The 20,168-nt window shown below is 35.7% G+C and overlaps 1 protein-coding gene across 1 annotated transcript; it reads right to left on the reverse strand.

Annotated features, from left to right (window-relative positions):
* Nucleotides 1-1,980: 1,980 nt before the first annotated feature.
* LOC132034282 (uncharacterized) lies at nt 1,981-7,137 on the reverse strand. Its single transcript, XM_059424582.1, has 6 exons — nt 6,771-7,137; nt 5,849-5,966; nt 4,982-5,193; nt 3,584-3,611; nt 2,728-2,836; nt 1,981-2,232 (listed from the first exon to the last, which is right to left on the reverse strand). The coding sequence occupies exons 1-6, from the start codon at nt 7,020-7,022 to the stop codon at nt 2,151-2,153; spliced, it is 801 nt and encodes a 266-aa protein (XP_059280565.1). The 5' UTR covers nt 7,023-7,137; the 3' UTR covers nt 1,981-2,150.
* Between the last annotated feature and the right edge of the window lie 13,031 nt (nt 7,138-20,168).

Below are 20,168 nucleotides of genomic sequence, written 5' to 3' on the forward strand. Positions count from 1 at the left end.
AAGCATACCGCCTTATGGGCGTACTTGGCATAAGTATGCCGGTCCGGCATAACTTTGTAATTCCTTAACAAGTTTATGCGGTCCGCATAACTTGGTAATTCCTTAACAAGTTTATGCCGGTCCGCATAACTTTGGTAATTCCTTAACAAGTTTATACCGAATGTCGACCATATTTATGGACAAACTTTTAATGGGACAGGACATTAAAATCATAACAAACCAATAAAGAATGTGGATGTTCGTTTCTACCTAAATGTATCTTAATGCATATTCGTGTCTTAAAATGTTGCAAATGTACCTCGATCGTTAGTATTTGCACTTACCAAGTTGTGCAAATTGACACATCCTACGATGCACCAAAGAGATAAAATATAAAAACAATATCATTTTTTATGAGCATGCTTTGTTTACGCCTAATGTATGATCTCGTTTCTTTTCAATAAGTATCGCTTTCTTGATGTTAAGTTCAATTTGGTTGCCAATATGCGGAGTTTGAACTAACCAAATTTGGCTTATAAAACAAAGTCTATGTCTTAAGGAAAGTTATGCCTTATAGGGCATACTTTTTGTTATGCCTTAACTAAAAGTATGCCCCATAAGGCATAACTAGGAAAAGACTTTTAGTTAAGGCTTAACTAAAAGTTTGCCCATAAGTATCTTACGATCAGCATAAACTTGTGAAGGAATTACCAAAGTTATGCCGGATCCGGCATAGTTATGCCAAGTCTGCCCATAAGGCATAAGTATGCCGGATCCGGCATAACTTTGGTAATTCCTTAACAAGTGTATGTCGGTGGGGGCATAGCGAAATTTAAACTCTGCCTTGCGATTTTTTTAAAAATTTTTGACTGAGTGGGGGTTTGAACCTGGAACCCGTGGGTTTTAGCCGAAGGGCAAAATTTAAAGATTTCAAATATAAGGGGCAAAATTTAAAGACCACCCCAAAAGAAGGGCAATTCACGAATTGCCCTTCATTTTATTTCATTGGAGGGCAGCTTCAATACACTGACATTGCATGGTCATACAAAAAAGGGAAAAGGGTCAAAAATGCCCTTCTGCTTTGGGAAAAGGGCTAAAAGTGTCATCCGTTACAAATTTGGGTAAAAAATAGCCCTTTCGTCATTAAAGGTTTCAAACATACCTCTATCTTCACGGAAATTCCCAAATCCCCCAAAATTACTCTATTTCATTTTAAAACCCGCTCCATTTAAACCCGACCCAACTACATAAAAAAATCATATGCGACCAACTTGTTTCCGAGTTCTACATCTGGAGCCACTAGGCACAGGAGCGGGTAACCCATATGGGTTTTTATTTAATTAGGTCGGATTTAAATGGAGCGGATTTAAAAATGAAATTAGGTTATGTTGAGGATTTCCGTTAAAACAGGGATATGTTTGAAAACTTCAATGATGGGAAGGGTATTTTTGACCCAAATTTGTAATGAAGGATATTTTTAGCCCTTTTCTCATAGTAGAGGGGTATTTTTGACCCTTTTCCTACAAAAAATATCTCTAACCTTCCGTTAAAACTGAAGTTTATAATCTTGAAATTAAAGCAAATTACACGACATGGCAGGTAAAGATAAGCTAGTATTGTAAAGCTGAGATGCGTAGTCTTAAAAATGAAGCAAGTTATTTGATACAGCAGGTAAAAATAACTTGATACTCCGGATTAATAATCTCTTTATACTATCCGTGCATACAAGTTAAATTCTTTCTTTTCCATGAATAGGAGAATATGAGTTGCGGTTGACCATATTCCATGAACCAGAGTCACTTATTTTGATCAAAAACCATACAAACTGTGGATGTGTATAAATAATCATCTAAAGGAACAATGAACCAAAAACGTTTAAATCTCTCAGGCTCCATGTTTACCACTTATTAAGTCCAGTGGTTCTAAAAGAATTGAAAATCAATAATCATTATTATCCTAAATTAGTATGATGGGGTCGAATCCGCAATGAAAATTGCAACATCAGCAAAATAAGAATCTTTTCAAATTAACACTATTTACAATATTCCCACATGAATGACTTCGAAGCCAAGCATGACGCAGATTCAATTTACACAACTGTACACAATGTTAACATTTACACGCTTTATTCACACAACCAATCCTGTTGAAAGCACACAGCAGATGCATCTTCAAAGAGCCTTAAAAACCATTTTGGTTGTCTTGTGAACACCTTTAGCAGCAAGTCTAACAACAGATCGGCTCTTGTACAACCTGCAGAAACAACAGGTTTAATCACTGCACTTTTACGTCCTAGCAAAAAACGCCAAGCCCTTCAAAAAATATAGTTCATGCATGTGTCGCGAGTCAGATGCATTTGATGTATGGAGATTAGAAGAACAAAATCTGCACTAAAAACTTGATCATGTCTAACGAATCGGTCTAGCAATTGAAGCATTAACTATGAAAGCAAAATTAACAGATCCACAGTTCAACCCAAAGTTCTGTATTTTACACAAGGGCCTAAATTATCCAAGAAATTTCATAGATTACATTCACACATTTCAATTGATTATCCCTGTGGACGTCACTGATGTAGCAGTCCCAATAGAAGAATTTATAAAACATGTAAGATAAGAAATATGTAAGAATTGGAATGGAGAAACATGGTTAGTGATGATTCATACAGCCAACCTCAACTTGTTTGGGAGCGAGGCCTTGTTGTATGAGATGGAAACGTAGAAAAACAAAAGAAAAATGAGTACTCACCCCACTGCAGCAAGTCCCCAGGTGGAAAGGACATAGAACATTTGCGCAGCATGCCAAATATTGAACAATCTTTCTACTTTCCCGGTGCCTTCTAATGCTTTTGTCAAGGCTGTGAGTCAAGTGGAAGACCTCATAATAAGATGATGATCAAGCAAAGAGCACCAAAAAAAAAAAAGGGCAGCCCGTTGCACTAAGCTCCCGCTATACGCGGGGTCCGGGGAAGGGCCGGACCACAAGGGTCTATTGTACGCAGCCTTACCTTGCATTTCTGCAAGAGGCTGTTTCCACGGCTCCAACCCGTGACCTCCTGGTCACACGGCAGCAACTTCACCAGTTACGCCAAGGCTCCCCTTCTAAGATCACAAACACACAATGGAAAATATTAAGGAACAGTCAACCAACAAACCAATCAATCTCCTCTAACAATCAATCAATTAACCAATCTCTAACAATCACTCAACCAATCCATCTTTTCTCATCGAATCTATTTCTAAATCTAGTACTTAACCAAAAAGGTGCACTTTCTCCGCTCCCTATCGAATATTTGAATGCAATTCTCTAACAAGATCGAATAAAATCTCATAGATTTGGAGCTGTCATAAAAAATGAAAAGCATTATCTAAAGGAAGACTATCACAAGTAACCTATCACCTGATCATTTGTTCCTAACCAGCTTTTGGCTAGACCCAGCATTACATTTTGTCAACCTATGCATTAAATGTCCATTATCCTAGAGAGAAAAAGTATGAAAAAGAAAATGTAGAAGCCACTGAAAAATAAATTTCTATCACCTAATCATCAAATTTAGCACCCGACTCTGGATAGAAAGAACAGGAAAGAACAAACAGTAACTTACTCTTTTGCAGTTCTTCAGGAGACATCTTCTGCAATTGCAATACACAGAAACAGTGATAAGAATGACATGACCCAATAAAACTGGAAAGGGGAAATACACTTTTAGTCCATGACTCATTGAGTTACTCTTGTTTCAATCCCTGAGTTATTTCATAAAGCGCATTTAACTTCTAGTTAAACTTAATGTGCGGTTCTAATCCAATCATTGATTAAAAAGTAAACAGAAGTTAGATAGCTCATAGCTCCCACTCTGTTTTTTTGAGGTAAAGGTAACTTTATATTCACACAAAAAACTCATCATTCAAAAGTGATGAGGTGGGATCTTACAACCCACAGTGGGCAATGTTATCTTCAAAAAAAAAAAAAAAAAAAAAAAAAAAAAAAAAAACCTTTACAGTAGTCATATGAAATCAACTAATCATTCTGCACTAGCTTGTTATTGATTCAAGTCTATTGCCAGATTCATTTACATACTTTGGGAGTCCACATCTAGAGCCTGTTTGGATGGGCTTATGGCTTTTGTCTTATAAGCTAAAAGCCGTAGGAATTCTAACTTATGGCTTTCGGCTCATTTTTTGTTATTTTAGCTTAAAAACAAGTGTTTAAAAGCACTTTTTTATCTTACCCAAACACTATAAAAGTGCTTAAAAGCTATTTTGACTTAAAAGCACCTAAAATAAGCCAATCCAAACAGGATCCTACAGTACAAGTTAGCTATTCCAAGCAAATTAACAGATGAAAAAGGGTTCACCAATAGCAATCATATCATTGATCACTAAAGCCTAACTTGAAGAGACAAATCATGAAGGAGGAGGACGGGTGTGATGAGAGGGAAGTGGTGATAAAGGTTGGTGAAAGTGGTGAAGTCTCAGCCAATCTAGAAGGATCATCAGGAAAAGCTGGCGGATATCAACTTTAGAACCTAGCTAATCAATTGGAACGATTTTTGCAGTTCAACAAAGTTCTTTTACATCTCCATTGCCTTTTAACTGTCCAAAAGACTTGCTCTTAAACATTATCCATCACTTTAGAGTGGTGCAAGTGAGATTTATAAAATCTGAAAAATCCTCCCTACTTCCAACATCTCGTTTCCCCTTATAACCCACCACAAGCATGAGACAGCACCAAATCATCTAATGGATATAGAGTGTTGGGTCGCGCGCAAAGAAAGCCAATATATCAGATGCAAAGATAGGAATGTGAGCTACCTAACGTCTGTTATTCCACAGTCAATAATGGGATTAAATCCACACAACTGTTTAAGTTGAAGGTTAAATGTGCTTCGTCAAATAACATGGGGACGAAAACAAGAATAAAACAATAACTCAGGGACTATTTGTTATTTTCCCTAATTGAAATAAGATAAAATATGCATAAATATATATAAATTGCCTCGTACCTGAGCCTTCGAATTGGATACTACGCATCTAGCCATAAAGTTGGCAACTGCATCTACAACATACTCCTCACTAACAATCACGTAATTATCATTATCTATTCCACTTCTTTCTTCAAACTTCCTGGGGACCATTTCCTCAGTCACCCAAACCCACCAACTTGGTTCTTCAAGACTCATGTTTACCAGAAGTTCTGCCGTCTCCATATCAGAACCTAACAACATTTTGTTTGGGGTAAATCACAACCTAACAAAATCTTTCTTTTTTTTTTTTTTTTTTTTTTTTTTTTTGATAACGTAAGGTAACAGAAGCTAACAACATATCAAGAATAAGATGAAGGGAAAAACCATGTTTTGGAAATGGAAAAAATTTATGAGAGGGAACCACCAGTTTCCATACTACTCATCAATCAACTACAGAACTTTGGTAAACCTTTAGACGCTTACGTTCTAGCACATCTTACTTTTCTGCATTGAGAAATTGTCCTTTATCAACAAACTGGATGAGACATATAGAGATTAAGTTTTTCTGAAAAACGAATTAGTTAAATCCCTATGGCTCGACCCAACTCCAATTAATGAATATATTCCTGAATTCATCCAGTCCCGTTCGATCCTCGTACCGCTCAAGATAATCTCCTTTAATATACTTGAATCAACAAATATCACTACAACTATTTTTCAATAACGCGGCATCAGTTACCTGCTACCTTACTACACCCACCAAGGTTAATATGCAATTCATTGACCACTAGACCACACCCTTGGGGAAAATATTACTACAACTTACAAAATTAAATACCATCCATAAAATTACACTTTACAGGTATCACAAAAGCAAAAAAAAGAATAAGACATAGAATAACAAACCAGTAGCCTCCTTGAAAGGAAATTGACAGCCATTTCCATCAACCGAATTTCGATTGAGTGATTCCAGCTGTTTCAAAAAGCTTCCAGAATCCACAGCAGCTAAGAGACGATCATGAAGCTACACAAAATACAAAATAAAAATTAAATATTTTACTAAGAACAAAATCCTACTCCCTCCATCCCAATTAAGTGTCTTACTTTCCTTTCCTTTTTGGTCTGTCCCAAAAAAAGTGTTTCTTTCTAAAATATTTAGCAAGTTTCAAACATCATACATGACCAGTATAAAACTACAAAATTCAAAAGACATTTTAATACATTACACGCATCTTTTTAATTTAGAAGCACAAGAATCAAAAGTCTCTCTTTGTTTCTTAAGCTCCATGCCCAGTCAAATTAAGACACTTAAATTGGGAGAAAAAATGACCCTTAATGTATAGGTGTTGCTTTATTTTGGTCCTTAATATATCCCACTTGATTGAAATGGTCCTTGATGTATGACACAAGGTGTTCATTTTGGTCCTTTACCCTACACCTAACAGATTTGTCTGACCCCACGTGGCTAACAAGATCCACCATTGTTGTCTTCTTTGTTAGCTCCAAAGAAAGAGCTACATGAAACCAAACACCATTTTCTCTAACAAAATTCACTATTTTCAATTTCCAAAAGTCGCCATTTCAGTCAAGTGGGATATATTAAGGAACAAAATAAAGCAACAGCTATAAAATTAAGGACCATTTTGATCGTTTTCTCTAAATTGGGACGGTGGGAGTAATATTTAGATCACATTGGGCTGATTTTAGCCCAACCCATTTATCACCTCAGCCCATTTTGATTGGCCCAATTTCAGCCCAACCCGCGCATTTGACACCCCTATATGTGTGTATATGAATCTTAAAAAAAAAAAAAAAAAAGGGAACATACATCGGGGGGACAATCTTGTTCAAGTAAGGAAGGAGATTGTGAGATGCTTTGAAGAAGCATTAGATTTTGTTGAAGCAAACGTTTAAGCCGTTCATTTTCAGACCTCAACGCTTTCAATTCATCTTCTTCACATACATCTGACGCCGTCGTTTCTGTATGATGATGGTGATGACAGTGTTCCACAGCTGACCATGCCACGTCAGCAACCTCCAACACCGTCTTTGCCACCTCAACTGGATTGTGTCCCTTCATAATTGTGGGATCGATTTTGTAGGGTTTGATATTTGGGGATTTTGTAGAAACCCTAATTGGGGAAGAAAGTAGATTGTTTTTCCTATCTTAGCAGAGAAATTGGATGGAATTTGCGCAAACCCTCTCTCAATTAATACATAATATAGGAAGTTTTCTCAAACTACTCCTTTGTCTTTTTTATTAGTGGCACTTTGGACCCTTATGTTTTTGAAATTCCAAAAGTATTTGTCTAAAGATGAAGCAGCTGGAAATAAATAAAGACAAATTAATAGATTTTTGTATTTCCGAAGTATTTGAAAATCAAGTAGAGGCTTTTGAAGAAAAGATTAGTACATGTATTACCTGTTCCATTTTAATTATGGGAAAATTTTATAAATATACAATTTGGTCATTTACATTGAAAAAAAAAAAAATTCAAAACTTACATTGCAAAATTTTAACCCATATACACTGATATACAATATTATAACCTATATATCCATATACACTCATATACAATATTATAACCCATATACACTTATATACCCATATACACCCATATACCCATATACATAAACACCATATACACCCATATATATTATTATACAATATTATACACCCATTACCCCTGCACCCCACCCCCACCCCCACCCCCCACCCCTCGATTTCTCCATCGCCAACCTCAACCACTTCCGACGACCCATCGCCGTCACCTGCGCTCCACCACCTGCTACCTCTACCACCGCCGTAAAAATTTATCAGAGACGGGGCAAAACCAGCAAACATGTATAAATATATAAAAACAAAAGGACATTCGCCGGAGTTCATGGAGGTCGCCGGAAAAACGTGAATCTGGTAAGATCTGTAACAATACAATTAACATTTTAACAAAAACAAAAAGTCACCGGTGACCGCGTTAAAAAGAGAATCCGATCAGATCTGTAACAATACACCGCGAATCCGATCATATCGTTAGGGGTTGTTTGGCCGGAGATGGTTTGCTTCACCTGAGTTAGACCTGAAACACAAATAGTACAGAAGAAACGTGACCGGGGAAATGGGGAAGAGAGAAGAGGGGCGAAGCAAATGAGGGGAGGGTCATGGTGGGCGATGGCGGCCCGATGGAGGTGGGAGTGAGTGCAGAGAGAGAGGGAGGAGGAGGGAGTGGGTCATTTTTTGAAAGATTTAGCAAAATGGGTCTATTTTGGTAGCATTGCTACCCTAATTGACATAGGGGTGTAATTTCCTCTTTAATTAATGTATCTTCACTTTCTTTTTATGTACTATTTTAAAGAAGAATTTCATAATTTTAATTTAGTAAGAATTTCAGCATTCTCATTTTAATCTTAATTATACTCAATTGGAGTGTGTCCCTTCAAATCTTTTACCTATATTGTGGATTTTATAGGGTTGATTTTTGGGGATTTTGTAGAAACCCTAAATTGAAATATTTCTGGGAAGAAAGTAGATTGTTTCCTTTCTAAGCAGAGAAATTGGATGGGATTTGCGTAATCTAATCAATCAATACATATATAGAGGTTGTTTTCTCAAGCTACTCCTTTGACTTTTTTCTTAATGGCACTTGGACCCTTTATATTTTTCAAATTCCAAAAGTATGTCTAAAGAATGCTAAATAGGCGTTTGGATATGCGATTTGAAACCATGGTTTGAAATCAGCGTTTGGACATGTGATTTCATCTCAAACCATGGAATGAAATCTCAAATCATCCAAAAAGGCATGATTTGAGGTTTCAGACCATGTCCAAACGGCACCGAAGCTACTGAAAATAAAATAAGACAAATCAAAGAGAAAATGATCAAAATGGCTTATTTAAGCTTTTGTTCTATTTAGTTCTTATTGTATAAATATGATGGAAATGGTCGTTAATATATTTAAAGAGGCGATCAACTTGGTTCTAAATCATAAAAGTAAAATAATTGCTATTTTTCTGTCAAAATAAATCGAGTATGTCGCATCTCCCTCCATACATAACCTGCTTAGTCCAATTAAAGACATCTTAGACTTTTCATACTCCACTAATTATATTCATCATAAAATTATAATTCTTTTCAAGCCTTATTGTGGATTTTGTAGTGTTGATTTTTGGAATTTCGTAGAAATCCTAAATTGAATTATTTGGGGAAGAAAGTGTTGGATTGTTTCCTTTCTGAACAGAGAAGAGAATTGGATGGAATATGCGTCATCCAATCAATCAATACATATATATAGGTACTTTTCTCAAGCTACTCCTTAAGTCTTTTTCTTATTGGCACTTTGGACCCTTTATGTTTTTGAAATTCCAAAAGTATGTCTAAAGATGAAGCTACTGGAAATAAAATAAGATACTCCCTCCGTCTCAATTTCTGTAATATAGTTTGACTAGACATGATATTTAAGAAAGAAAGAAAGACTTTTGAAATTTGTGGTCTAAAATAAGTCATAGATATTTGTGTGACTCTAAATCATTTCAGGTAAAAGGCGAAGTATCAAGTTAAATTATTTCTAAATATATAAATGTATCATTATTTTTTAGACTGACTAACAAGAAAAGTGTATCATATAAATTGGGACAGAAGGAGTAAATCAATAGATTTTTGTAGAGAAAATGATCAAATGGTCCTTAATGTATAGGCTTCCGTTCCATTTAGTTCTTATGTTTAAATATAGTATAACGAAAATGATAGTTAATATTTTAAAAAAGAGATCAGTTTGATCCTAAATCATTTAATCAAAAATTTGTTGTTAAAATAAACTGAGGCGCCCGACATCTTTCTCTATTCAAAGCCTACTTAGCTGAGACATTTTTTTCATACTCCATTAATTATATTCACCATAAAATTGCAATTCTTTTTTTCGTCAATAAATGATATTTCATATTAATGAAAAACTAGTTAGCATAGTCAGTGCCAGTTGCAACATTCGTGCTACACCATGTAGCGTCGAAGTTTACAAGTTTCACAAAGTATTACAACCCGGAATAAAGCGTTTAGAAGTAGTTCCTAAAATGCTTGCCCAAAATACTTCATTTGCAAACACCGGAGGAACTATCAAAAACTTTGGGTTGTCAAAAACTTCATCCTTCATTCCTTGCTTTGCTAAGGCATCTGCCACTCTATTTTGCTCCCGATATATGTGCTGCACCAGCGGCTTCCTCAGCTTCATTAGCAAGGACTTGCATTAAAGAATAATGGGGTTAAAAATTTCATGTTCATTGCTGAGCATATTGATTATCTCACTTTAGTCAACTTCTACCCTTAATGGCATAATATTGTTATTCACTGTGCCTTACCTGTACATCGAAAGTTTTTCCGTAGCTTTTTCGAGTTTGAATTAGGCATATGATTGCAAAACTGCAGCTAAATTGTGTATTCTATTGGGTTCCCGTGTTCTTTCAAAAGTTACAAAAAAATAGTTGTAGTAATTAAAATATGTAATGGCTAAATTGTGCATTCTCTTGGGTTTTCATGCTCATTTACAGATCAACTTTTACTCTCAGGTACATGCTTACAGCTCAGATCCTCCATCTCTTAAAGATGCCAGCATTTTCACGCGCTCCTGAAAAAGCATATTTTTCTAAGGAAAAGCGGCAGATCTTAAATGAGAATTTTCGACAAAAAGTTCAAAGGATAGAGGTCTGTTGGAAATTATCACCTCCGTGAGGAGTTGAACTTAGATATATAATACGGAAAAGGGCTAAACATACCCCTCGTTATACTATGGGTTCAAATATACCCTTACCGTTATACTTTAGGTCCAGATATACCCCTCCTCCGTTAAAATTGTCCAAGATGGACACTAAATTTGACGTGGCATGACACCTCAAATGAGGTGAACGCCAACATGGAATGCCACCTCACCACCCCCATCTCTTTCCCTTCTTCTCCCACCATATCATCTCCTCTCCCTTCACAATCACTGCCACCATTAGCACCACACCACTATCTCCACCTTCACTCCCTTTCTGTTACAAAATTAATCCAAAACATGGAATTCCATAAAATTGTTGTCATAACCATTATCATCTTTTTTTTTTCTCAGCACTACTCAGTCAACTCCTTCTCCATTCTTATGTGACACGTCCAACCCAGACACCCAAAAATTTCAGTTCTGTAATTTCTCATTATCCATTACCCAGAGAGTAGATGATCTAATTTTACACCTGAATTTGGATGAGAAAATATCACTATTGGGTAACACAGCACCGACCATACCTCGACTAAATATCCCTGCTTATGAGTGGTGGTCGGAGGCGGGAGGCGTTACACGGCCTATTAACGGAAGGAGAAGAGGTTACTTTTAATGGAAGCATTGCATATGCAACTCAGTTCCCTCAGATAATTAATTCTTACTGCTTCTACTTCTGCTGAACATTTGGTATCGCATTGCTCTGGTATAAAGTAATTTCCTCTTTTAGGCTCGCTATATGGAGGTGGAGGTTGGAGATGGTGGTGTGGTGGTGCTAATGGATAATCGGGTTATTAAGGGAGGGGAGATGACAGTGGTGGGAGAATAAGGGAAAGAGAGGGGTAAATGGGTTGGGTGGTGAGGTGGCATGCCATGTTGGCGTCCACCTCATTGAGCTGTCATGCCACGTCAAATCTAGTGTCCATCTTGGATAATTTTAACAGAGGAGGGGTATATCTGGACCTAAAGTATAACAGCAGGGGTATATTTGAACCCAAAGTATAACGAGGGGTATATTTAGCCTTTTTCCAATAGTTCAGGGGTAAATTTGGCCCTTTTCCGTATATAATATCGTATGGAACTATTCTACCATTAAGCCACTATCACTCATTGGTACAAGGTTTTCATTTTTTTTTAATTATACTCTTCAATTGTATTGCGTGAAACTAACCGACGAACGATTTTCTTAAGAAAAAAAAAGAGTTAAAAATCGGTGGATTTCTGTCGATTTGCTTAAAGATATTTTGTGATTTGAAGCAATGTAAAAAATTCTTGTTTTATGGCATTATGATTGTTACATCATCTTTTTCTCTCATCTGATACTGCTAAAGGGACATGGTCCTATTTTTGTCTCAGGGTTGGCATTAATATGGAAGGTTTACATACGCAACGGATTAATCGAAGTGGTAGCAAAAGCACCAAAGAATCGATAGGTCAAGCAGATATATCAAGCAGTTCCATCAATTATTCTATGGGAATTATGGAAGAGAAGGAATGGAATCAAACATGGGCAAAGAAGTATTGGATGCAAAGTCATATATCGGTGTGTATTCAACTATTCAAAGGTTAGTTCAAATTAGAAATCCCTCATTTAGGTATTTACCTAACAAATGGAGGACTCGATTCAAATGATGGAATACGGAAGAGCTAAGCTAAAAGTTACTAAAGTAATTTGGCAATTACCACCACTAGGGTGGTGTGTTTGTAACAACGATGGGGCATCTAGGGGTAACCACGGAAGAAGTGCATATGGGTTGTCTAAGGGATTCGAAGGAAACCTAATACATGCACAAGTCGAGGACATTGGTTTTGCTACTAATACGGAAAATTTGAGATTGTTGCAATTCAAGAGGCTTTGAAATATACCAAAAGCAAAGATTTTGAATATAATCATTCAAACCGATTCGAAATGGTGCGGAAAATCTTGGCTAATGGTTGGAAACCACCATGGAACATTCTTTGGGTGGGTGGAAGAGATTACGAAGCGAGTAGGGATATGAATGTCGTTTACTCACACGTTGAGGGAGGCAAACAAATTGGCCGATGCACTAGCAAATTATGCTTTAGATCATGGGTCTTTTCAATGTCGAATTTTCGTGATTTAAGAACACATATGAGAAGAATTTTGAATAGTGACAAGAGTCAGATACCGTACTTGAGAATCAGGAGGTGCTAATGATGGGAGGGTCACAGGAGGAGCATATCAGAGGAGTTTTTATTCTAACTGTTTGTTCCTTTTTGCAGGTACATTTTTAAATATCAGGAAACAAAAGCAAAAGCAACAAAAGTGCAGTAAAAAAAAAAAAAAAAAAGAGGAAGAATCGAAATTGCGTGCAAAGAACAAAGGGAAGCAAAGACGAAAGAGAGTATATACGTACTTTCTTAAGGTTAACTTTGATCAAGTAAGGTGGGTTGAAAGTCTATTTGTGGTATTAGCATCGTATGGTGCTCATTCAAATGGCGAGAGATCAACTTTATTTGTTTTAAAGTTAACAAAGAGTGTAACGTATACATACGACCAAACCACCATTAGAAAAGAACAAGTCATAACATCGAGCAACGGAGAAGCTACGAGCACAACGAGGAAAAAGATTTGGGAGGTGTAATTTACCTTTCAAGAACACATCTTCAATCTAACATCGACATATGAATTTGATGTGAAACCAAGCTCAACGAACATCAATTTAGGTCATACAGATTTCAAAAGAGAAGGATTTCAGTTGAATATACAAGGAAAGGAATAAAAACCAAAGATGAAAGCAGAGCCACTCACCGAGAATTTGAGAGGAAAGTTTCTTGGTCTTCAACACGGACGGACACTTGACCTCAAAAATTGCACAAGCTCAACATCGAGGTGGTAGATCGCCTAATTTGCCGAGTTTACCTGGAAGTGTTTCAACAAGAAGATGATTCCACAACTAGAGGTGCGAATCAGAAAGGAATTCATCACCTTCGCACCACCGGCGGCGAGGAACATCAGCGACAAAGGCGGAGAAAGAAAGAGATGAAGCCCCGATTTTTTAGGGTTTCATTTAGGAAAGTCACATTTGATATTTGTTTTTTCTGTTGCTTTTTGTTTTCTTTATTTTGCTTTATTTTGGGCCGACCCGGTTTTGGGTTGGGCTTTTGAACATTGTTTTTTTCTGAAATTAATAAAAAGCCCATATGGGCATAATTGAAACTAAAAAAAAAAAAGTATCTTAACTTTAAAACGAAGAATTATTTTAGCAAGTGCTTATCCTACTTCAATTCTGAAAAAGATTAAGAAATAAAAATATTTTCAATTTTATTAGAAAAAAGAATTTTATCATTATCCAGATGAAAATTAATGATGGGGCTTACTATGATCTTATATATATGACTTATATTATCAGTTTAAAATGTACAGAGGATAATTTTATATTAATTGATAAAACAAGATTAAGAAAGAAAAAAATTACTTCCCACTTCTTTTATTAGTTAAAGGGATTTTAAAAGGAAAGAAACAAGAAAATGTTTCTTTAAAAATAATATTCTTATTAAAAATGTGTTTCTTAGGAAAAGGGCATTTTTTACCAATTAAGTAACAATAGGGGCACTTTTGTTCAATTTCGCATAGGTTAAGGACATTTTTGGACCAAATTATGAACGGAGGGCATTTTTGTTCAATTTCGCATAGTTTAAGGGAATTGTTAGAGTGCTGATGATTTTTGTATTGACCTGTTTCTAGAGTCCAGTGAGTAGATAGTGTCAATAGTTTCAATTGGTTTAATACAATTTATAACTTTTTCAACAAAGACAAACCGTAGTTTTATTACTCGAAATCTGTAATTTTTTAAGACGAGCTACCTAGCTAGCTCAGACAGCACTGTCAACACTTGGGTGATTGGGGGGGTGGGGGGGGAGGGGAGGGAGTAGTACACAATAAATATATGAGAATTGTACATTTTAAATTTGAATAGGGAGGTTTTTAAAGAACTATATTGAAGAAAATTATGATTTATATGTAAATAATATTTCATTTTGTGTCACAAACACCAAATACTTAAAAATTAGATTTTATTAGAAAGAAAGGATAGAGTTGAAAGTTGAATTATTACGTCTCAATTTTATAATTAATTTAGCTTTAATTGCAATAATATTCAAATTTGGTTACAAAGTAAATCAATAGATTTTTAATGTTTTCATTAAACCACTATCACTCATTGGTGTAAGGTTTTCATTTTTTTTAATTAATAGAGAGGACACGCCCGTGCTGAGCACGGGCCCAACACTTTACACGTCAATCTTGCATGAAGTTTGATGCATTTTTTTGTTCCAGGTGAAGCACACCTAATTACAGCTTATATGTGCCAGGGTATACCGGCCCATGCGTCTTGTATACAGTAACATACACTAACACAAATAGACTAAACTTTATCTAATATTATTATCTGACGACATAAATTCAAGTACATTGGTAGCTCTCCCAATTGAAACAAATATAGAACATCATATCCAAGCACTATGACAAGATTCAATTTATTTCATACAATATGTGCAAATAAGCCATAAAAATACAGCAGGTCTCTAAGACCAAAATTTTGCCTCCGTATATGGAGGAGGAGACTTCACAATCCCGGATGTGGTCTTGTGGTTGGAAGGGGTGCCATGAATATCTTCACCTACAATCAAGTTTATAAGAGAATCATAATATTTGGACAGTTAAAATCATCAATTTTGGACAATAAAGGAGGTATAACGAAAACATTTAGCTCATGAAATTTCGATAGTATTGGTGGTTTTATTCATATTGCTATGTTAAATTAAAAAGGTCTCTTAACCAACCTCAAGAAAGTCCTCATATGATACATTTAGGACCTAGCAGAACTTGCAAGGCTACAATTTCCTGCAAAACTTTTTTTCTTGGAGCAGCTTCAAGTGAGATATACTGTCACATTTAGAGCTGCAACAACCGGTTGGGCATCATCAGACCCCGTATCCTAACAAAAACAAAGGGAAAAAATAACATGATGGAGAATCTGCTATAATGAGTGAAGCACGATAATATTCCCAAATATGATCCCATGGAAAAAGGAATATTGGTGGAATGCCCCCTTGATTCCTAGAGGCAAATCAATGACCATTTAAATTTTAATAGACATAATACTAACAGCAAAAAAGTCCGTACACATAACTGTTTCCAAGTTGATATAGGCTACTCGGCATTTTCAGCATTATAAAGTTCACCATGAAGAGAATCATGAACCAACTTGTAGTATCCCCCAACTGCAATTTTATCAGGAAGTTAAATAAGTAATAGGTTAAATACTCAGTTAACTCACCTTGAAAGGGCTATGCTCTGAGGCTTTATTTCGGTCAGATTTTATGCCAATTGCTTATTTCTTTTTTCTTTAATTAATTAGATTAGAATATATACTTTTCAACACCAAAACTCTCTAAATTTCAATGTCAATTTCTAATCCTCTATGGTACTTTCTTAATCAGATTTAGAAAAAAAATTCAACACCAAGATCTAAAGATTCCAATGACTATCAACTATCATTTATTTCACTTTTGTTGATCAGATTTAGAATATTTTTCAACAGTATAACTTATGAGATTCCAACAGAAAATTGTAGTTATATTTCCCCTCCAACAAAGTTTGAAACTTCTAAACCTGAATAGGTATGGAACGCAGAGCAACTGCTAAAACTTTTCTCAAACATCAAAATACCACATCAAAGTTGGTTTGTAAAACGTCAAAATATCAATCCATTAACGTGTATAAAGATTAAAAAAGAACTGTCTTTGGACTACCTGAAAATCTTAAAATTGTACCACTACATCTAAAGTAAAATACTCTTAGAAAATCTGAAGATACCTGTAGTTTTTTTCCAGAAAATTAGGGGAAAACAAATTTTGAAATACGAAACCATAAATAGGGGAAGGAGGAGGAGAGCAAAAGGACCAACAACCAACGAAGCCTAAATTCATCAATGCATGCAATGACTACAACCCACAAATCAGCAAAATTGAAACGAAAATGGAAAATCGACAAAAGGAGACCTAACCAAGGACAAAAAAAATATAATCAAAGCTAGAAATTGAAACGAAATGAAAGAAGGAAAGGAAAGAGGTTGAACTTAGGAGTACATAAAACTTAAAAACCAGAGGAAAGGGGTTGTGATATCTGTCTCTATAGTGAAATACACGTGGTTCACTAACATGAAGTCCAATACACGTGTCCTTATGTAAAGGTGTAAGAGGACACAAAGGGAATTATATAAAAGATCAAGGGCTCAAATGTAACATAAAATTGAAAAGTTTTCTCAATAAAGCACAATGTACAACATTTGGAGCATGTGTTCGTCCTCCAACTCTCATTTCTAATATAGAGTAATATACTCTTCAATTGTATTTTTGCGTGAAACTAACCGACGAACGATTTTCTTAAGGAAAAAAAAACCGGTGGATTTCTGTTGATTTGCTTAAAGATATTTTGTCATTTGAAGCGATGTAAAAAAAATCTTATTTTATGGCATTATGATTGTTGTATCTTAACTTTAAAATGAAGGATTATATCAGCAAATACTTATCCTACTTCAATTCTGAAAAAGATTAAGAAATAAAAATATTTTAAATTTTATTAGATTTTTTTTTTATCGTTATCTAGATGAAAATTAATGATGGGGTTTACTATGATATTATATATATGACTTGTATTATCAGTTTAAAAAGTACATAGGATAATTTTATATTATTTGATAAAACAAGAGTAAGAAGAAAAAAAATTGCTTCCCACTTCTTTTATTAGTTAAAGGGATTTTAAAAGGAAAGAAACAAGAAAATGTTTCTTTAAATAACATTCTTATTAAAATTGTGTTTCTTAGGAAAAGAGCATTTTTTACCAATTAAGTAACAATAGAGGCATTTTTGTTCAATTTCGCATAGTTTAAGGGAATTGTTAAGAGTGCTGATGATTTTTGTATTGACCTGTTTCTAGAGTCCAGTGAGCAGGTGGTGTCAATAGTTTCAATTGGTTTAATACAATTTATAACTTTTTCAACAAAAAAAGGATTCAAAGACAACAAAGACAAATCGTAGTTTTATTACTCAAAATCTGTAATTTTTTAAGACGAGCTACCTAGCTAGCTCAGACAGCACTATCAACACTTGGGTGATTGGGGGAGGGGGTAGTACACAATAAATATATGAGAATTGTACATTTTAAATTTGAATAGGGAGATTTTTAAAGAACCATATTGAAGAAAATTATGATTTATATGTAAATAATACTATTTAAAAATTAGATTTTATTATAAAGAAAGGTTAGAGTTGAAAGTTGAATTATTACGTCTCAATTTTATAATTAATTTAGCTTTAATTGCAATAATATTCAAATTTGGTTACAATTGAAATGTCTAATTCATTTATGTGATAGTTATGTCCACAATTGAAATACTTTCGATTAGAATTTAAATCAGTTAATAGCCACATTTGCGAAAATGATTGGGCAATTTGCAGGATTACCGTTCGCTAGGGGTGGCCTTTAATTTTTGTCCCTCAAATTGGTGGTCTTTAATTTTTGCCCTTTGCCTTTGCAAATTCTGCCTTAAGGTAGAATTCTGCCCATGCAAATTCTGCCTTGAGGCCCAAAGGCAGAATTAGCATGGACAGATTTGCAAAATTCTGCCTTAAGCCAAAATTTGCAAAGACAGAGGGCAAAAGTTAAAGACCACCAATTTGAGGGGCAAAACTTAAAGACCACCAATTTGAAGGACAAAAATTAAAGACTGCCCCAAAGGAAAAGGCAATCTGCGTTAAAAAAAAAAAAAGATTACGTGTTCGTTCAAAAAATCTATTCCCTCTTAAGTTGGGTCGAGACCTGGTCAAAATCCGAGTGACCCAGCCCATGTGCGCCTTAAATTGTTGAAACCCCTTTTTTCATTTTTCTTTATTAAATTTTTAATTCCTCAACGTTCAAAAAATTTAATCTAATTAGCACACAACAATTTAGTTGGTCAAACGGAGTCAGAACTCTTTGAGGATTATGTTGGGCAGTTGTGGTCCTCGTCCTTCAGTAAAAGGTATGTTCACTGGGTCTTCGTGTTTAGAGGAATGATAAGGATATCTGGAATCGAGAGCTAGTTGATTTGAGGATTATATTGTGGTCATGCATGATAGATGTTACACCTCGGAAATTTCCCTTAACGTGCAAGCGAGTAGACTCAAGAAGGGCATGATGAATACGAGGTTTGGGTAAGCAAGGAAGAGTGATCGATAGTCCTAATTAAGATTTCCAAAGACATCCGAGTTAAAGCGAGAAAGTTGTTAAGGGAGTCGAGTTATAAGTTAGCGCGTTGGACGGAACTACGGGTATTGAGTTAACGATGCCTTAGGGATGTTGTGGAGGAGAGTTATAACGTCCCCTAGATTGTTAGTGAATTGATAAACAAGTGTTAAGAAGGTTCCATAAGGATTGGAGATCAAACGAAGCGACGGGAACAACTTTGGCGAAAGCGAGATTTCCACGACCACTTTCGCGGCCCATATAATATTCCACGGACCGTGGAATGGTTCGTGGAATAAGCCAGAGGGGGAGGTACGGGCGGTCGTGAACCACGACCGTTCCACGACCAACAGCCGGGTTCCGCGGACCGTGGAGCTTGATCCGTGGAGGAAGTCCGGCAATTTCGAAATGTTCTAAGTTTATATAAGTGATGCCCACTTCATTTTATTCACTTCCATACACGACTTCCACCCTCTCCACACCTCTAGAACCTTCCAAGTAACTCATCCACAAGAAAACCATAGAAATCAAAGATCAACAACAAGAAATCAAGTGAATCAAGTGAAGGAAACCTCATGGAGATCATCTAAAATCAAGAGAATCCAAGGGAGGTGAAACTAGGGTTTTGTGCAAAGGGTGTGTTATCATCTAAGGGTTGTTCCTCCAGCATCCAAGGTAAACGAGAGCATTAAAGGAGAACGAGCAAGCGATAGAATAAGCTAAACGACAAAGGTATGTAAAGCTTAGCCCTTTCTTTCCAAGGCATGACTTCTATGGCATGAAATTCCTCCTTACTACGAATGTCCCATCTCCAAGAAAGTCAAGAGTCCTCACTAATGGATAGCCATACGAGATAAGAGATAAGCTATGAGCATGATAACGATAATGATGGTAGTAAGCTAAAGGCTAGAGATGCTATAGTCTACGGTATGATGCTCCTAAGACGCTAATGACGCTATATATGTAATCTAATGGCATTGATCATTATGCCCACTCACCTTATGCTTGTTCCGCTGAGGTGAGGCGAGAATACGTATGAATGTTCCATAACGAAGTCGGGGTCCACGACCTTATGTCACCCCGATATAAATGTAGACGTCTTGAGTTCAAATGTATGTGTTAAGGATATGTATAGTTATATGTGATGTAAGAATGCTAAAATATGATGTGCTTACGATGCGATTATGACACGATTAAAGATGAAAGAATAATATGTTCATGAAATAAATGA

This window comes from Lycium ferocissimum, chromosome 10, assembly GCF_029784015.1.
Source record: "Lycium ferocissimum isolate CSIRO_LF1 chromosome 10, AGI_CSIRO_Lferr_CH_V1, whole genome shotgun sequence".
NCBI classification, from domain to species: Eukaryota; Viridiplantae; Streptophyta; class Magnoliopsida; order Solanales; family Solanaceae; genus Lycium; species Lycium ferocissimum.